Here is a 17,987-nt window from a genome sequence, read left to right on the forward strand (position 1 = left end):
TAACAGATGATGATTAGTAGGATTGTATTTCGATTCCCCAAGTCTCTACAGTACACAAACTCCCCTTACTGGATCTCGACCTTAACAGGTCTCAGTGGTATGAGTCCCATTTGGTACTCAATACCTGACAGGTATACTCAGAAGAGTTGCTTGAACCTATCAAGCCTTCTCTGGAGTTCACAGACTCTCAGACTCTCTCTGTCTCCATCTGCTCGACAATGTCTTTGCTCTGCAGGTCAGCTCGGCTTCTCTATTCTTTGCAATTCACTTCTTTCTTGCCTCTCAGCTTTCTGCTTCTCCTTCTCTACCTGCCTTTACTCTTTGTCTATTCGTGGCTTAAAGCCAATCTGCTCCCTGACTGTTTGTTTCCGATTCCCGGCTCTCTAGTTCTCCTACCTCTGCCCGCTGGAGTTCCCCTACTCTGCATCATCATCACTGTGTAACATTTCATAGAGAGGTGGCCACTTTTTTCCTCACAAACTGAGTGCTAGTTCTCTTTGAACAGTCGTTATTTCCGTTGCTCTAAGATTGCCCCGAAAATGATTCCTCTGCTAGCTCAGTGGTCGTGCCGAACCTCAAATCTTATATGAATCAACATATTTCCCCATCGAATCCAGTCTTCCATCAAATCATTTCTCCGCCGTTGTTCTGGAGCCTCCAGATCCTGCAGTCTCCATCCATATCGCGCAAGTAAGTAGCCTAAATTTTACCTGCATGATGTGAGTGGTTTTCTCTCTCATCCGCTAGACACGTGTCACCCAGAGTATGGCATCGAGCGGGACTCGGTCGAACCTGCTTACTGCTTGAGGCCCTTCTGATATCCTGCTGGCTTTAGCGTGGGACCCACCTTCTAACGGCATCAAAGATTCCCGTGCGGTTTTATGCTTTTCCTCGTGACTGAGCACTTGGGGGCTTTCCGTCACTGAGGGGGACACCCTGCGATACGTGATTATCAGAAACTGCCTCTGTTTTTGGATTTGACCTCCCGTTTGTCAATTTGTTCCAGTGCATTGTCACCATGGCCAACGGTCTGTGCACTTTGACCAAGGGTCCTCGTTGTTTCATGCTAACCACAAATTGCCATTGTTCAGAAGTTATTTCTGATAAGTTCGATATCCATAAGATTTTGAAGCTTGACATAATTTGAAACAGTCATGAAAACTTAGAGAATGTTTAAGGATCCAATTCGGATCAATCTATGAGTAAGATTATAAGATTAAATATGTTAGGAATATCTTCACCATTAATTTTAATAAAAAAATATAGATAATAAATGTGATTAATGAATAGTTAATGGTTATATTTAATGTTAAAAAATAAAATTTAATTAATATAGACAAAGATTGGAATCCATGAGAAGAGAAGTTTAAAATAAATTACAATTATATTACGAAAATGTGTGATTATATTATGAAAATGTGTAATAACTATTAATGACTATTTCTACAAAATAGTGAATAAAAATATATTGTATCAAAATTTTACTAGAATTATCTATATCTATAACCATTTATTAGCAACAAACTATCATAAAAATATTTTAATATAAATTTGATTAAAAAAAATCGAATTCAAATTTAATTTAATTCTCCCCTAACAAACCTATAAAGAGATTGCAAAATATATATATATATATATAGATAGATATATAAAATGATAAATAAATAATTTTAGATTTTTTTTTTTTAATTAGCATAAAGAGTTAAATTTATGGAAATTCATGTATTAACTCAAATGAAAACATTATTTTTAAATAAAGTAATAACGTATTATTTAAGTGTAAAGAATATTTTTTTATGCGAAAAATATAATATTATATAAATAGTAAAACACGTTATCTATAAAAATAAAATAATTGCTTAGTAATAAAGTAGTAATTGAATAGAAAATTGACACGTAACGTTAGTTATAAGTTTTTAAATTTTTCATTTTAATATGAAACAAAGAGATAACTTTTTAAAATATCTTTTCTATGTAGTTGTCGTGTTCAGAGTCCAGGGATAATGCTCGTGCGCATCTGAGCGTATGCCCATCGTTATCAAGATAGAGATGGATCACTGCAAAGTCGTATTAGCATAGCTGTGATAAAGATAAAAGACAAAGCCGAGGATTAGCCATTTCAATATTGTGATCATTGTCACCCTGATGAACAGTGCAATTCCACACTATTAATAGAGATGAAGGCAATGCCCTATTGTGTGGCTCTAAGCGCTATAATCCTTTCATCTCTTTGCATTTTAATTTTCTTTTTCTGTTCTGTGTGTGGCTGTGGAGATGGCTTCCGAGCAGCTCATGGTGACACTATCAAGTTTAAACGAGTGGGAGAGCTCGTCGTCGGCGGTACAGAAGGTGCTAGCGTTCCCTGAAATGAAGTGTCGAATGGTGACGGGCCTGCGGTCAAGGTCGCAGGAAGCTGTGCACGAGATGGTACAGTCGATTATCGACAACAACGATGTGAACGACCCGTTTTACATTCTGGACCTGGGAGTCGTGGTGGATTTGTGGCACAAATGGTAGGAGGCCTTCCCAAACGTGTGCCTCTTTTACGCCGTCAAGTGTAACCCAGATGTAGCGTTATTGTCGGCCCTAGCCGCGCTTGGGTCTGGATTCGATTGCGCCTAACCACGTTCGATTCTATTCATGAAGTTGAGAAAATAAAGAAGTTCCACCCGCATTGAGCATTGTTGCTGAGGGTGAAGGTACCCGATGAAGACGCGGGTGGTGCACGGTGCCTGTTGGGCAACAAGTACGGAGCCCTGCCGGACGAAGTCTACCCATTGCTGCAGGCCGCAAAGGGGTCCGGGCTCACCATCCGGGGTGTAAGGTCTTCGCAACTCGGGCAGACGAGCGTCGGGTGCGACGGGCGCACGGGCACGGCGGGCGCACATCGGTGCGACGAGCGGGCGGACATGCGACGGGCGGGCGCTCCTTATGCGACGAAGTGCGACGAACATATGCGACATTAAGTGCGACGATAAGAGAAACACTTGAAATAAACTAAGTGTTGAACTCTTGTTTATATGCGATGGCTAGATGGAGCTAGGCCGACTTGTGGAGGAGCACATGTGGGCGTGTAGTGTTGGTTTATGGGGTCGGCCTTAAGGCTGGACACCCCCTCCAAACACACGCAGAAATGTGTATAAATGGAGAAAGACTTGAGCTCATTTGGCATCAATCCAACCAACGAACTTCGCATATCTCTTCTACGCATTGAGCAGGGGTAAAAGGGCGCAGATAAGTGCGCATAGCTCATGCGCTCTAGGAGGAAGTGCGCAGTTTTACCGGAGTCAGTCGTAGGTCGACAAGAGTGCGGTTTGAGGTGGAAATCGTGCAGAATCTAAGGGGGAGTCTTAGGTGTCTCGGGTGAGCACCCTCCTACCGTGTAGATTGGCATTGATGTTGTAAAAGGTTGTTCTATGCCTTGATTGTAAATTATTCTAAGTATAGGCTTGAAGTTTTGCCAAGTATACTTGATGATGTATTATTGAAGAAACTGTTATAATATATTGTTGGGCAGACTGTTCGGGAGTTGCCCCTCCCTTTATACTTGTTTGCAATTGTTGATGTTCTTGGTTAATTGCATATGGATAATGAATGAGTGTGGGCTTCATTAAGTATAAAGGATAAAAGCATTTTACTTGGTTGCGAAACACAAACTAAGTAAGGACAAGTGAATTAGGCGTAGTCCACGAAGGTGAGTATTGGTGAAAAGAAAGCGTTCGGTGGTGCCGCACCTCGCTATAAGCGGTTGGAAGAGTACCGCAGGTGTAGGGGCATGACAGGTGGTATCAGAGCAAGGTTTGCTCGTGTTCAGATTGATGATGAAGTGCTGATCCCACTGCACTATCGTGACAAGTGGTATCAGAGCAAGGTTTGCTCGTGAAGGTTTGAAGTTGATGACAGGTGATATTGAGGCTTGAACAGGTTCAGGTGTTGAAGCATTTGAAGGTAGTTTCAAGACTCGGTTTGAGCAAGGTTTGCTCGTGACAGGTACTGCAGGTGAAGGAAACCGTTTCACACGAAGTGGAACAAGGGTTGGTTCTAATTGCAGGTGACTTGGTGAAGCTGTTGAATGGTCGAAACTAGATTGCAAAAGAGTAAGAAGTTGTTAGAGATGGCAACTGATTCTCAGGCTGGGTCTAGTCATGTAATGAAGGATACTACTATTGGGTTCATTGAGAAGGTGTTGGAAAAGATGGAGGCTATGGAGACTTCTTGGGATAAGAAGATGGACTTGCTTGCTAAGGAGCAAGAGATCAACTTGAAGACAAAAGAAGAGCTCGAAGAACTCCGAACACAACATGATGAACTCCGAACACAGTATGAGTACACTGATCTTATGTGTACACAACTTGAAGTAAGGGTCAAAGAGGTTGAAGAAGCAAGGGATCAGGGTCTTGCAGAGATCGTGAACTTGAGGAAAACTCTTGACACAGCCAATGATGAGATAGCGGTGTTGAAGAAGGCAGTGAGGCACAACTCAGGTGGAGGAGTACCTCATATGAAGGTCAAGGAACCGGAATCTTATGATGGCACAAGGAATGCAAAGACTCTTGGCAACTTTCTATGGGACATGGAGCAATACTTGGAACAATTGGGTCTATCTGATGATGAGACAAAGGTCAAGGTAGCTGCTCAGTTCTTAACAAAGGATGCTAAGATGTGGTGCGAAGGAGGTTAGATCAGATTGCCAATGGTAGTGCTGATGACATTACTTCGTGGGATGACATGAAGAAGGCTTTGCAAACTCATTTCAGTCCTCAGGATGAAACATGGGAAGCAAGGACAAAGATTAAGTACATAAAACAAACCGGAAGCCTACAAGCATATCAGCGGGAGTTTGCAAGTGCAGCTCTGGAACTTCCTGACATGGCGGAGAGGGACAAGGTGTTCAACTTCATTATTGGATTGAAGCCTTAGGCACGCAATGAAGTGAAGAGGCAGAAGATTAGAACACTTGAAGAAGCTTTTGCTGCTGTTGATAGGTTGGTGGAACATTATGATGAAACTTCTGATGATAGGAAGAAGAAGTTTGAAAAACCGAAAGAGAAGGAGAAGGAAGATGCTTCGAAATCGGATGATAGTTCGAAGACGAAGAAACCTTTGGAGTGTTGGATATGTGCTGGTCCACATACGGTGAAGAATTGTCCTTCCAAACTGAAAGTGGCTGCTATTGCACAATCTGATGGAAAGGATGAAGGTGCTTCTGTGGGGATGATGCAGATACTTGGTGCTTCTGCTACTACGGAGGTGGTCTCTAAGAGAGATCCTGAAAGGAACAGATTGGAGTATGTTCAGATGAAGGTTGGAGAGGCTGATGTAATCACTATGGTGGATAGTGGGGCTTCTCACAACTTCATGAGTGAAAATACTGCGAGAAGAATTGGGCTGAAGTTTGTACCGGTAAAGGCACAAATGAAGACAGTGAATTCTCCTCCTATGGAGATTCTTGGTATAGCTGAGAAGGTGGACACTACACTTGGTGAATGGACCGGGAAGGTGGACTTCACTATAGTGCGGATTAATGACTATGAAGCTGTATTGGGGATGGAATTCATGAAACAATTTGAGGCTATGGTTGTACCACATTTGAGGAAGCTCTACATTTATGATGGAAGGGAAGATGTACCCATTGGTGTTCCAACCATTGGTGTGACAAGGTCTAATTGTAAATTGGGAGTGATGCAAATAGAGGATAAGGAGAAGGTGAACAAGCGGTTGTCCACTATTGAGGCAAAGCTTGTGGAGCAGTCATTGGTCATTAGATCACTTTCAGATAGCATCTTGGACTTGACAAGGAGGCTAGAGTTGGTGGAGGATGATGATGATGATGAGGAGGTATATGTGAGACCGAATGTCCAGAAGGAAGACCGGGAAGCATATCTACAAAGGATGGAGATTGAGGATCCTGATAGATGGATTGAGTTGATTAGTGAGGGAGAGCCTTCAGGCTCTACTCCCTCTACATCTTCTTAGATGAAAAAGAAGATGGGGCTCATTGTTAGCTGCTCATGGCAGTGAGTCCTTAAACATGCTTGAGCATGTATGATTGGTGGTGCAGGGATGGCTTGGCATCAAGCATCTTGACATGTTGCAGATGGATGGAGTTTCCATGGACCTGAGCATGGATTGTAGAGATGGATTCTTGATGAGTCAAGGATGTGGCAGATGTTTGAGGAACAACAGATGATGACATGAGGATGTTCACTCTCATGGATTGAGCGTGATGGTTGGATTAGCTACCCAACTAGTTCAGACATGGGGTCGCGAAGTGTACAGAGATGTGTTGACATTTTGTTGGAGTATCATGATAGAGGTTCACATGATGACACATGATGAGGTTGACACAAGTTGTTGCAATGGAGATTGTGACAAAGGAGTCAATGATCATGGATCGAGATGATATCTGATGGAGTACATACCGTAGAGGTGTATACCTTGGTATGGTTGTCTTGGTGACAGTTAGTCACTAAGGTGGAACATGATGGAGATGGGATTCTACATATGTTGCAGGGATGTTTGCCTTATGTGGAGGAGTTGACATCATGGTTGATGATGATCTTGGTGGAGAGCTACCGAGATGGTATGTTGTCGAGGACGACAACGATTTCAGGTGGAGGAGGATGTAAGGTCTTCGCAACTCGGGCAGACGAGCGTCGGGTGCGACAGGCGCACGGGCACGGCGGGCGCACATCGGTGCGACGAGCGGGCGGACATGCGACGGGCGGGCGCTCCTTATGCGACGAAGTGCGACAATAAGAGAAACACTTGAAATAAACTAAGTGTTGAACTCTTGTTTATATGCGATGGCTAGATGGAGCTAGGCCGACTTGTGGAGGAGCACATGTGGGCGTGTAGTGTTGGTTTATGGGGTCGGCCTTAAGGCTGGACACCCCCTCCAAACACACGCAGAAATGTGTATAAATGGAGAAAGACTTGAGCTCATTTGGCATCAATCCAACCAACGAACTTCGCATATCTCTTCTACGCATTGAGCAGGGGTAAAAGGGCGCAGATAAGTGCGCAGTTTTACTGGAGTCAGTCGTAGGTCGACAAGAGTGCGGTTTGAGGTGGAAATCATGCAGAATCTAAGGGGGAGTCTTAGGTGTCTCGGGTGAGCACCCTCCTACCGTGTAGATTGGCATTGATGTTGTAAAAGGCTGTTCTATGCCTTGATTGTAAATTATTCTAAGTATAGACTTGGAGTTTTGCCAAGTATACTTGATGATGTATTATTGAAGAAATTGTTATAATATATTGTTGGGCAGACTGTTCGGGAGTTGCCCCTCCCTTTATACTTGTTTGCAATTGTTGATGTTCTTGGTTAATTGCATATGGATAATGAATGAGTGTGGGCTTCATTAAGTATAAAGGATAAAAGCATTTTACTTGGTTGCGAAACACAAACTAAGTAAGGACAAGTGAATTAGGCGTAGTCCACGAAGGTGAGTATTGGTGAAAAGAAAGCTTTCGGTGGTGCCGCACCTCGCTATAAGTGGTTGGAAGAGTACCGCAGGTGTAGGGGCGTGACACGGGACGTCTCGTTTCATGTCAGAAGTGGTGTCTTGCGCTCTGTCGTCTACCACGGTGCTGTTGCGGCTGCTCGCGGCGTTTTCGATTCGGCTTCTCGACTCGGGTTGCCCAAATTTGGTATTCTTAACATCGGCGGCAGTTTCACCGCAGGAATATTTGCAGAGGTTGCGGGTACTGTCCAATCCGCCTTAAAAACATACTTCCCCGACGCAACAACGATTTCCCTTATGGTTGAACCGGGTCGATAGTTCGCTGAGACCTCATTCTGGGTGGCCTCCAGTGTAATTGGCAAAAGGGTAAGAGGAGAAGTGAGGGAGTATTGGATTAACGACGACATCTATGGCTCTTTTTGTCTCTGCACTAACGGTGTCATCACTATACTGCCTCTGGCCTGCAAATCCAGCCGATCCAATACTTCCTGCAACGGGCTGCCCAGATATCCATCAACCGTTTTTGGACCCACCTGCGATGCTTTCGACACCGTGCTCACCGATTACTTGTTGTCGGAGCTGGGTGTGGGCGACTGGCTTATTTTTCCCAACATGGGCGCTTACTCTGCTGTCACCGGGTCTAATTTTAACGGCTTCTCCATTTCTGCCATTCCCACCTACTGTGCTGCCTCCATGCCTCCCTAGACATCCCAAACCAAACGATCTACTGAGATCTTTATGATTGAGCTTAATTATAGAAAATAAATCCAACAGGATATTATATCGCCAATCCCGATCTCATCAATTGAAAAGCTTATTCACGTCCTTACAGACAATAATCTACCAGAAGATGGACAATAATCTACCAGAAGGTTGTAAACAATATTAACACGAGGGAAGGCCGAAGCCATTAGGGGCTCATATGGCCTATACAGTGGAGGAATACTTGCTTTCATCGTTCATGAACAGTTAATTCATGGAATCCATGAATGACTAATGGAGTCCATCTATTTTTAATTGTATTGGGATGTTTTTTAATCTATTTATAACAAATACAAATTTATTACGCATTATTCATCTGTAAATACAAAAAGGCATTATATATCTGTTTTAGTGATGCAGTAGATCGCGAATGAGATTTTTTTTCAAAATTTTGATGAAGACATATGATAAAATTTGATTGCAGATATTTTTTTTAGTTTGGTGAGATTATATTTTTATTATGTTGAATATATAGTTTGAGTGAGGTTAATGTGTTGGGTTGTGTTATATTTTTTCCACAACGGCCTTTCTGTACCGGGTTCACGGGCAGTTCCATCAGATTCTTTTTTCAAACCCTATATTAACCATGGTTTTGTGTGGTCTTACGTAGATCCAGTCAAGGAAACTAAGGTTATCTCTTAGATTAACGGATTATGGCTTCAGCATGTATATATATGTATATTGTAACATTGAAAGTATATGTATATTATAAAATTGAAAGTGACACTTAATTTTTTGTACAAGGCTAAAACCAACCTACATAATGATTAAAACAAGTATTTTTTTTTTAAATTAAAGGTTAAAATTCATACTGACTAACAATAATATAATAATAAACATTTAAAATTTTAATAAAAAAATTTATAAATAATTTATATTAAAATATGTTAGGTTTATTAAAAAAAAAATTCTAAGATCTTTTCCATATCTAAAAATTATTGAAACGTTTTAATTTTATTTATAAATAATCTATTTTAAAATTTGATAGTTATAGTCATTTTAGATTTTTTTTTAATTCTTTATTTAAGACCATGAATAAAAGTGATATGAATAAAACCTTAATGAAATGATTAGACGAAGTGAAATAAAACACTGGAATATGTACGAAATGACATGGTGAATCATATATATATATAGATATATATATACACGTATAGATATATATACACGAGGAGACGAGGAAACGAGCAGAAGTGTGTGTATACATACAAAATTAATGAACTGAGTAAAAAAGTTAAGATGAAGACACTTGCACAAATAGATGTTAGGAACACTTGATACATTATTATTTCTGCCAATTTATTCCACATCCCTTAAATGTCTTACTAAATCATTTTTTAAAAAATATTATATATAAAATTTATCACTTATTATGTTAATATTTTTTTTACATATTATTTCTACCAATTTATTCCACATCTCTTAAATGTCTTACTAAATATTTTTTTAAAAGATATTATATATAAAATTTATGGTTTATTATGTTAATATTTTTTTTAAATAAATATTTTTATTTATTTTGATTTTTTTCACATCTTAATTACATTAGTTTTTTTTCCTTAATCACTGTTTTGAATCATTAACATGATTCATCATCACAAAAAATGAAAACACCCCATCATAATAAAGAATAAAAAAAACTAATCTATCAACAAATATAAATGGCCAAAAACTCATTATATTTCAACAAGTATAAATGACCAAAATACATCATATTCCAAAAATAAAAATTTGAACCAATGAAATGAAATCAATAAAATTTAATATTAAATTAAAATAAAGTTTTAAAATATCATGTTATTTTTCAAATAATAAGAAGATGGGTAATAAATGTCTACTATAAAAAAAAAACTGATGTGATTAGTTGATGGATCATTGGTGTTTGAAAACAAAGAAAATATTTAAATTTTAAAGTTGAATAATTAAATGTAAGAGAATTATAAAAACAATATCTATCTCCAAGTTGAATGATTAGATGAAAAAGAATTTAGATACAAAATTATTATTTATGGGAAAGATGAAATACTTATAAAATTCTAAAGTAAGAAATATGTCATTTTTTGGAGGAAGATGAAATAATTATAACAATGTAAAATAAGAAATATGTCATTTTTGTTGTAAAATAATTAAATCCAATTGGTTATAGAAAAAATGATTAATTCTTATTATTTTATTATAATGGTTGTTGAGATGTCAATTATAAAAAGAAAAAATACATAAAATTTCATAATTATTAAAATGACTTTTAGCATGATGACAATATTATTTCTTAAAACTTTGAGAATGGATATTTGGCTTGGGGTCCGGAGGTCTCGATGGCTAGGTTTTGGAGGCGAGGTTTCCGGGCGGAACCGCGATCAGGGCACGGTTAGGGGGCTTACATACAGTTTCCGTGCGCAGGGGCAGGTGTAGGAAAGACAATCTTGGTTTGACTGGCAGCTGGAGGTTGAGTTTTTCGCTTATGCGGTCAGCTGGGAGGTAACATATTCACAGGAGCTGCTAGATTAACCTTTTTCCGTTTGCGACAGTATAGGTCAAGGGTTTGCGCTGGCACCTAGACTGTTTCCGGCGCCATCCTCGGAACGACATCCATAACCATGGTTAATCCAAACGAACTGGTTGATTTGGACCCGGAATTGGAGGACATTTTATCAGTTTGGGGGAAGGAACCTACAGCCCAAAATGTTGAACGGTATTTCGGGGGTTACGAGCTATCAAGGCTAGAACCGCCTCCTCAGGTATCTCTGGAGACTAAACCCTCTTTCCTGCAGCTCAGTAAGGAAACTGACAGAAATGCTCTCAGGATTCGAAACCAGACATCCTTCCAGCAGCCGGTCAGAGAGGATGCGGCGGAGAGGGCGTCAAATGCTGCTCATTTTCTTGGTAACAGGGGAAAATCTGTTTCGGGCCGGAACTTTCTCTCAGGGGGCATCGAAGATATAGTAAATTTAGGGCTTGCTTCAGGGCTTGGCAAAGCAAGGGGCTCTGGAAGGGATTCTTCGTTTTCTAGGGTTTCTCTTTCAAGAGACCCTCCCTTTCCTAAAGAAAGCATAGCAGGAGGTTTCGAAGGCCATATCGACAGTCAAGCGGGTGAGCCGGGAGGAATTGATGGTTCGCTGGTCGGTCAACAAACAACAGAAGACCCCTTCCTCGATTCCTCAGTCCCAGTTCAGTCTCGGCCAGAGTTAGAAATCCCTTCGGTTCCGACCCAGGAAGAACCAGAATGGAACGGTGCTTTCGAGGAAGCCAAGGTCTCTGCCGAAGGAATTAGGAAAAAAGGAGAGAAAAGAAAAACCCAAAGACCGATTGGATCTCAGGAGTTGGAAGGAAATTTGGTCCTAGGTATGGAGGTCTCAATTGAAGAAACCCTAGGAGTAGCAGAATGCACCCTGGTCGGCAGGGTGAGAGGCAAGAAACTCTCGTCAGGGTTTTTGCAAGCATGGGGAGAACAGCAGTTTGTTTCTGACAGACCCCTAGGGTTTGAGGCATCCTGTTTAGCTAAGGGATGGTTTATGCTCCGGTTCGAGGATAGGGAGGCAGCTGAATGGGTGCTTGAAAGAAATTGGATCATCGGGAACATCCCGGTTCTGTTGAAAAAATGGAGCCCCCTCTTTGACGCTATTAGAGAGAAAACCGACGTTTTTCCGGTCTGGGTAAGGGCCCCTGGCCTTCCTTCGTTCCTCTGGACTGAAGCAGTGTTTAAAGCCATTGGAAATAGATTGGGCTCTTTCCTGGAAGCCGACATGTCATTTCTGGAGACAAAGAACAGAGCAATGGCCCGCATTCTGGTGAGCCTAAACCCTAGCAGAGGTCTTGCCCAAAAAATAAATTTGCAGTACAAAGATTATGTATTTGAGCAGATTTTGGACTACGAGCACTTGCCCTTTCGGTGCCATAGGTGCCATGAGTATGGGCACCTTTCTAAGGAATGTCCGCTGTCGACGAGAAGGAGGCGGTCTCGAAGGACCTCAGCTTTCAGGGAGCAGGATTTCTTTCACGCACATGTTCCTCAGGAGAAGGAAGGCTTGGTGGAGCAGATAGTTGAAGAAATGGAGACAGAGGGGACTCAGAAAGAGCCATCGCCCGAAGATCCTCAGCTCCGAGAACCGGCCAAGGTTACAGAATTGCAACCCGCGGAAGCAAAGGAGGAGACCGTAAGGGATTCAATCGCTGATCAAAATCCTGCCAAAGAACCTGAAAAGGGTATGTGTTCAGATCTACCTCCTTCTCCTCTTCAATTTCCAGAACATAATTCTGAATCTCTGCATAAAATGCCCTCTCTTTCTCACAATCAAAACGAAGGCTTAAATGAGAACAAAGACACTTCAATGGGTGAACCTGATATTGAAACTATTTCGGCTGCCATGCCTTCCCTCGATTTGAATTGTGAAGATGTTTGGCCTCCTCTTGTTCCCCCGGTACCTCACACCCCCTACCGCTATAACCTTAGATCCTTGGGAGGAAAGCCTGGGTCGTCAGGATCAGTTGGAGGTTTAGGGCAGTTGGTCCCTCAAGGTTTCTCCAAAAATAAGAGAGGAAGAAAATCGGATTTATCTAAGGCCAAATTAAAAGCAAAATTGGATGTAGCTGATGGAAAACAACACTCAATTCCTGGGGTTCTTAGAGCGGTGCAGACCCCTGAATCTGTTATCAAATGATTCTATCTTCTTGGAATTGTAGGGGTTTGGCCAGTAAACCTAAAAAATTGGCCCTTAGAGATTGGATCCAAAACTCTAAATCTGAAATTCTTTTTCTTCAAGAGACTCTTGGAAAAGGAACTGAAGTGGAAACAATGCTAAGTGCTCTCCTGCCAGGGTGGAAATTCGCAGCAGTGGATTCATCGGGCCATTCTGGAGGTCTTGCAATTGGGTATAAAGAAGGGAGAATAAAGGTAATAAATCAATGGGGGACGAAGCATGTAATGGGCATGGAGATTATTTCCCCCGACCTCGCTCTTCCCATTTCAATTGTAAATATTTATGGCCCCTGTCAAGGAAGGGAGATATTCTGGAATGACCTGATGGCCAAATCCTTGATGAAGTCTTCTCTGTTAATTGTGGGAGGAGACCTAAATTTCTCAGTAGGGAGAGCAGAGGCTTGGGGTCCATCGGCCAGGGAAGACCCCTTGTCGGATTTTTTCCTCAATCTCCTCTCGGACAACAATCTCATTGACCCCTCCCCGATCAAACTCAAGCCAACCTGGAGGAACAGAAGAGCAGGGGAGGCTCGAGTAGCTAAAAGATTGGATCATTTTCTTTTATCTGAAGATTTAATTTCAAAGGTCCCTATTCTCAGACAGTGGGTTGATGAGATAGGTAACTCTGATCATTTCCCTATTTTTTTGGATCTCTCCTTCCCCCCCCCCAAAGCCTCCTGCCCCCTTTAAATTCAATTCCTCTTGGTTACAAGATCCTTCCTTCAATAAGCTCTTCAAGGAAACTTGGATTCATCCGGATAGAAGCGCAAGAGAGGACAAAAGTTTCCTGTTTATGGAAAATCTTAAGAGATTGAAGAAAGCAACTATCTACTAGGCAAAGGACGGGAAGGTTAAACAGAATGAAGAGCTGATCAGGATCAGGGAGGAACTGAAGAAATTGGAGAGTACTGAGGAGGATGGATATATTTCGCAGGCTTCTAAGGATAGAATCCTCCATCTGGAAAAACTTCAGAACCAAATCCTCTTGGACAAGGAAGATGAATGGAGGCTCAAGAGCAGGGCAATATGGCTAAAAGCGGGTGATGAAAACACCAGTTTTTTTCATAATTATGCCAAAGGAAGAAAATCAGCAAACACCATCTGGAGTCTTAAAGACGAAGAAGGAAGGGAGGTCAGTACTTTTTCAGGCCTCTCTGGTTTAGGACAGATACATTTCCAGAGATTATTCTCAGATTCGGGAGAGGCCACCATAGCAGAGGTTATTAGAACTGCGCAATGCTTTCCAAGATTTGTCAAAGAGGGAGAAGCAGAAGAATTATCAAACCCCGTATCCAAGGAGGAGGTTGAAGCTGCTATGAAAATTATGGCCAAGGATAAAAGCCCCAGGCCTGACGGGTGGACTATAGAACTCTTCCTCTTTTTCTTCGATTTAATTGGTTCTGAAATCACTGATGTAGTAGAAGAATCAAGACAGAAAGGAGAAGTCTACAACCCTTTCAATTCAACTTTTCTAGCTCTCATTCCAAAGAAGGACGATCCGGAGAATTTTGAAGACTTCAGGCCGATCTCCTTATGCAACTGTATATATAAGATTATTGCAAAGGTGATAGCTATTAGAATAGTTCCTATTCTGTCAAGAAACATCTCAATGGAACAATTTGGGTTTTTAAATGGAAGACAAATCCACAAAGCCATTGGAGTAGCACAGGAGGTATTACAGAGTGTAAGACAAAAGAAAAAGAAGGGTGTGGTTCTTAAAATAGATCTCTCCAAAGCCTATGATCGAATCAATTGGATTTATCTCTGGTTGCTTCTAACTCATCTGGGCTTCAATTATTCTTTCATCAGTTGGATTATGGGTTGCATCTCCAATGTCAGTTATGCAGTTCTTATCAATGGAGCAGCTTCACCTTTTTTCAGAGGTCAAAGAGGCTTAAGGCAAGGTTGCCCTTTATCTCCTCTTCTGTTTCTTCTAGTGGCAGAAGGGTTAAGCAGGTTGATTCATAAAGCTAGAAGAGAGGAGAAGGTAAAAGGTATCGAGGTAGCAATAAATCTTTTCATCACTCATCTCCTTTTCGTTGATGACATTTTGATTTTCTCAAATGGATCGTATAATGAACTTAAGGAACTAAAATGCATATTAGATCTTTTTCTGAAAGCTACTGGCATGCAGATAAATTCCAGGAAGTCTCAGGTTTCTGTGGCAGATATTGACAGAAGGGAAAGAACCACGTTGCTTAATCTATTTCCTTTCCAATATCAACCTCTGGATTCCCCCCTCAAATATTTGGGGTTTTGGTTAAAACCGGCAGCATACAAGAAAGAGGATTGGAACTGGCTCATAGCCAAGTTAGAAGCCAGAATTTCTCATTGGAGTTTCAAATGGCTTTCCAGAGCTGGTAGACTGACCCTCATCAAATCTGTACTGTTAGCCATTCCAGTATACTGGGCAGCCTTAACCTGGGTTCCTAAAGGAGTGTTGGAGAAAATCAGAAGGATATGTTGTAGATTCTTGTGGGCAGGCTCAAAAGAAAGTTTAGTTCTTCCCTGGGTGGCATGGGATAAGTTGGCTAGGCCAAAAGAATGGGGAGGTTGGGGGTTAAAAAGGCTCCCTGAGTTCAGTCTCTCTCTGGCAGCTAAATCAGGATGGAGATTAATCTCGTTGGAGAACTTATGGACAAGGGTGGTCAAAAGAAAATACATAGACCCAATCTCTTTGGATGATTGGATAAGGCGCCAGGAAAAGATAAAGAAGAATGTCTCAGTCATTTGGAAAGCCACGGTGGAGGCATTCTCAGTGATTAAACAAGGGCTGGAGTGGAAGATAGGAGACGGAAGACAAATAAGGATTGGCAGGGATCCCTGGGTAGGTTGTAATGAATCCTTTGCCTTATCCCCAGGCTTACTCAGACATTTAGGAAGTAAGGGCATTTTAACTCTAAATCAGGTGGAGAAAACAGGCCATTCTACTATATTGGGACAGGCTTGGAAAAATGATGAAGAGCTAGGAATAAACATCAGGTGGAAGAACGAATGGTGCTCTTTCATTCAAGAACTCCATCGCTCCAATGTCAGGCTTAAAAATGAACCAGACTTGCTGATCTGGGCTCAGGGGGAAACAGGGGAATACTCCCCAAAAGACGGATATAATTTCTTAATGCAAAAGAAAGGTTGGGGAAACCCAGAATGGTGGTCAAAACACATTTGGAAGTTAAAATGCCCAGCAAAGGCCAGGATCTTCTTTTGGTGTATGCTAAAAAGGAAAGTTCCAACTTGGGACATTTTGCGAGCCAGATACTTGGTTGGGCCAGGGAGGTGCCCCTTGTGTAAGATATAAGAGGAATCAATAAGTCATCTCTTTATATCCTGTGAAGAATCAAAAAAGATCTGGGGGCAGATAATCAGATTTCTCAACATTAAGGCGCAGTGGGGGATTGAACCCTTGGAAGAAGCTTGGAGTAGATGGTGGCAGAACTACCTGGAGGGGAACATGAGAAACCTCCCTCTTATCTTCTTTTGGGGGGTGTGGATAGCGAGGAATAAAAGTATGTTTCAAGACAAAGACACTCCAACATCTGTCACAGCTATTAACTGTGCAGCCATTTACTCTGCCATCCCTATCCCTGAAGCAAAAAATCCCCACTCACATCACAAGCCTGTTATTATCCAGGAGGGCATGCCCTGGGCTTTTTTCGACGGAGCATCTCAAAATAACAAGGCCGGTGCAGGATTGTGCTTTCATCTGAATCCTGATCACTCTCTAAAAGCATCTGTTGGTCTAGGTTCTGGCACTAACAACTTTGCTGAGCTGTCTGCCTTGCGCCTTCTTCTTTGCTGGCTTCTTCAAAGAAACATCTTCACAATTCAAATTTTCGGAGACTCTTTGAATGTCATAAACTGGGTTAATGGGAGTGCTATATGTCAAAATCAAATTCTGAAGATCATTTTAGAAGAAATATTGCATTTAAAGTCATCATTTAATAGTTTTATCATCTGCCATGTCTTCAGAGATAAAAACGAGGAAGCAGACCAGCTTTCTAACACTGGTTTACAGCAAGCTCTGGGAAGCTGGTCAATAGTTGAATTAAGACAGGGGCAGTCCTTTACCTCTGTTCGGCCTCCTTTTGCTCCTCCACAGTGATCGCGGCTCTATATTTCTTTTTGTTCTGGTTCATGGGCACCACTGTTTATACTTCCAGTATCTTTTTCTGTTATATTTCAAGTATTGCAATCAGAAAACTCTCTTTATACTTTTCATAATAGCATGATTTTGTGAACTTACAGCCATGTAAGGGGTTGTTTTTCCTTCTCTGAAGGAGACCCTAAAATATTTCTGTTAACTGTTCTAAGCCTCCTGAAGGGAGGAAGACATGATAGTTATTATCAGACTTCTATTACAGCGGTATAGGATATATTTCAAACTTCTCAATCAGTCAAGAAAGACTGAGATTTTTTGTGTCTTTAAAGAATGACAAATCAACAAGCATCTGAATCATCAGAAATGCTAAAAGCATATGCAATGTAACTTTTTATTTTCTTAATAAAAGGTTCGCTTTTTTCTTCGGAAAAAAATATTATTTCTTAAAATCACAATTTTATTTCAAGTATTTATGGAATATTAATGCAATTCATTCTACTAAGTAAACGGATTTCGTCATATGTTTCTTGGGTAAATTAATATTGTATATTTCATTTTATTAAAATAATGTACCAATGACAATAATATTTTTGTCCTTTCTAATCATTTTATAATTTATTATTCAATAAGTATTATTAATCCCATGCAACATAGTTGTAGAATAAAATTGTAAAAAAAAACCTATTAGACACATGTCAATAGCATGGATGTCAGACAAACATGCTATATACCAAAACTACTAATACATGTAAGTGCTTAATGGCCATTATTTCCAAATATTTCTCTAATGGAAGTATCACTCTCTAAATTAGATGTTACACAAAATCATATTGAACAAATTTTTTTATCCAGTGGGCCAGCCCCCTTATAGTAAAGGTTATCCCTCAACCCATGATGAGAGGAAAATAATAGGAGTAATGACCCTTTGCAAAAAACACAAGAGTGTTAGTCATCATGTTGTTATACA

At 40.8% G+C, this 17,987-nt stretch overlaps 1 protein-coding gene and 1 pseudogene across 1 annotated transcript; both read left to right on the plus strand.

Moving 5' to 3' along the window:
- Positions 1-2,274: 2,274 nt before the first annotated feature.
- LOC149219813 (ornithine decarboxylase-like) lies at positions 2,275-8,168 on the plus strand (annotated as a pseudogene).
- A 4,849-nt stretch (positions 8,169-13,017) lies between these two features.
- LOC149219814 (uncharacterized) lies at positions 13,018-17,023 on the plus strand. The gene is made up of 3 exons (XM_089386924.1): positions 13,018-13,455; positions 13,757-16,052; positions 16,257-17,023. The coding sequence occupies exons 1-3, from the start codon at positions 13,018-13,020 to the stop codon at positions 17,021-17,023; spliced, it is 3,501 nt and encodes a 1,166-aa protein (XP_089243050.1).
- The last annotated feature ends 964 nt before the right edge of the window (positions 17,024-17,987 follow it).

This window comes from Pinus tabuliformis, chromosome Q (genome assembly GCF_031772625.1).
Source record: "Pinus tabuliformis cultivar Carrire ecotype Pingquan chromosome Q, CPIR1, whole genome shotgun sequence".
Taxonomy (NCBI): domain Eukaryota; kingdom Viridiplantae; phylum Streptophyta; class Pinopsida; order Pinales; family Pinaceae; genus Pinus; species Pinus tabuliformis.

Coding starts and splice junctions, on each gene's coding strand:
- LOC149219814 (XM_089386924.1), top strand. CDS start 13,018: ATGCTAAGTGCTCTCCTGCCAGGGTGGAAATTCGCAGCAGTGGATTCA. Junction 13,456..13,756: donor GAAGAGCAGGGGAGGCTCGA/GTAGCTAAAAGA, acceptor ACTATCTACTAG/GCAAAGGACGGGAAGGTTAA. Junction 16,053..16,256: donor TTTCTTAATGCAAAAGAAAG/GTTGGGGAAACC, acceptor TATCCTGTGAAG/AATCAAAAAAGATCTGGGGG.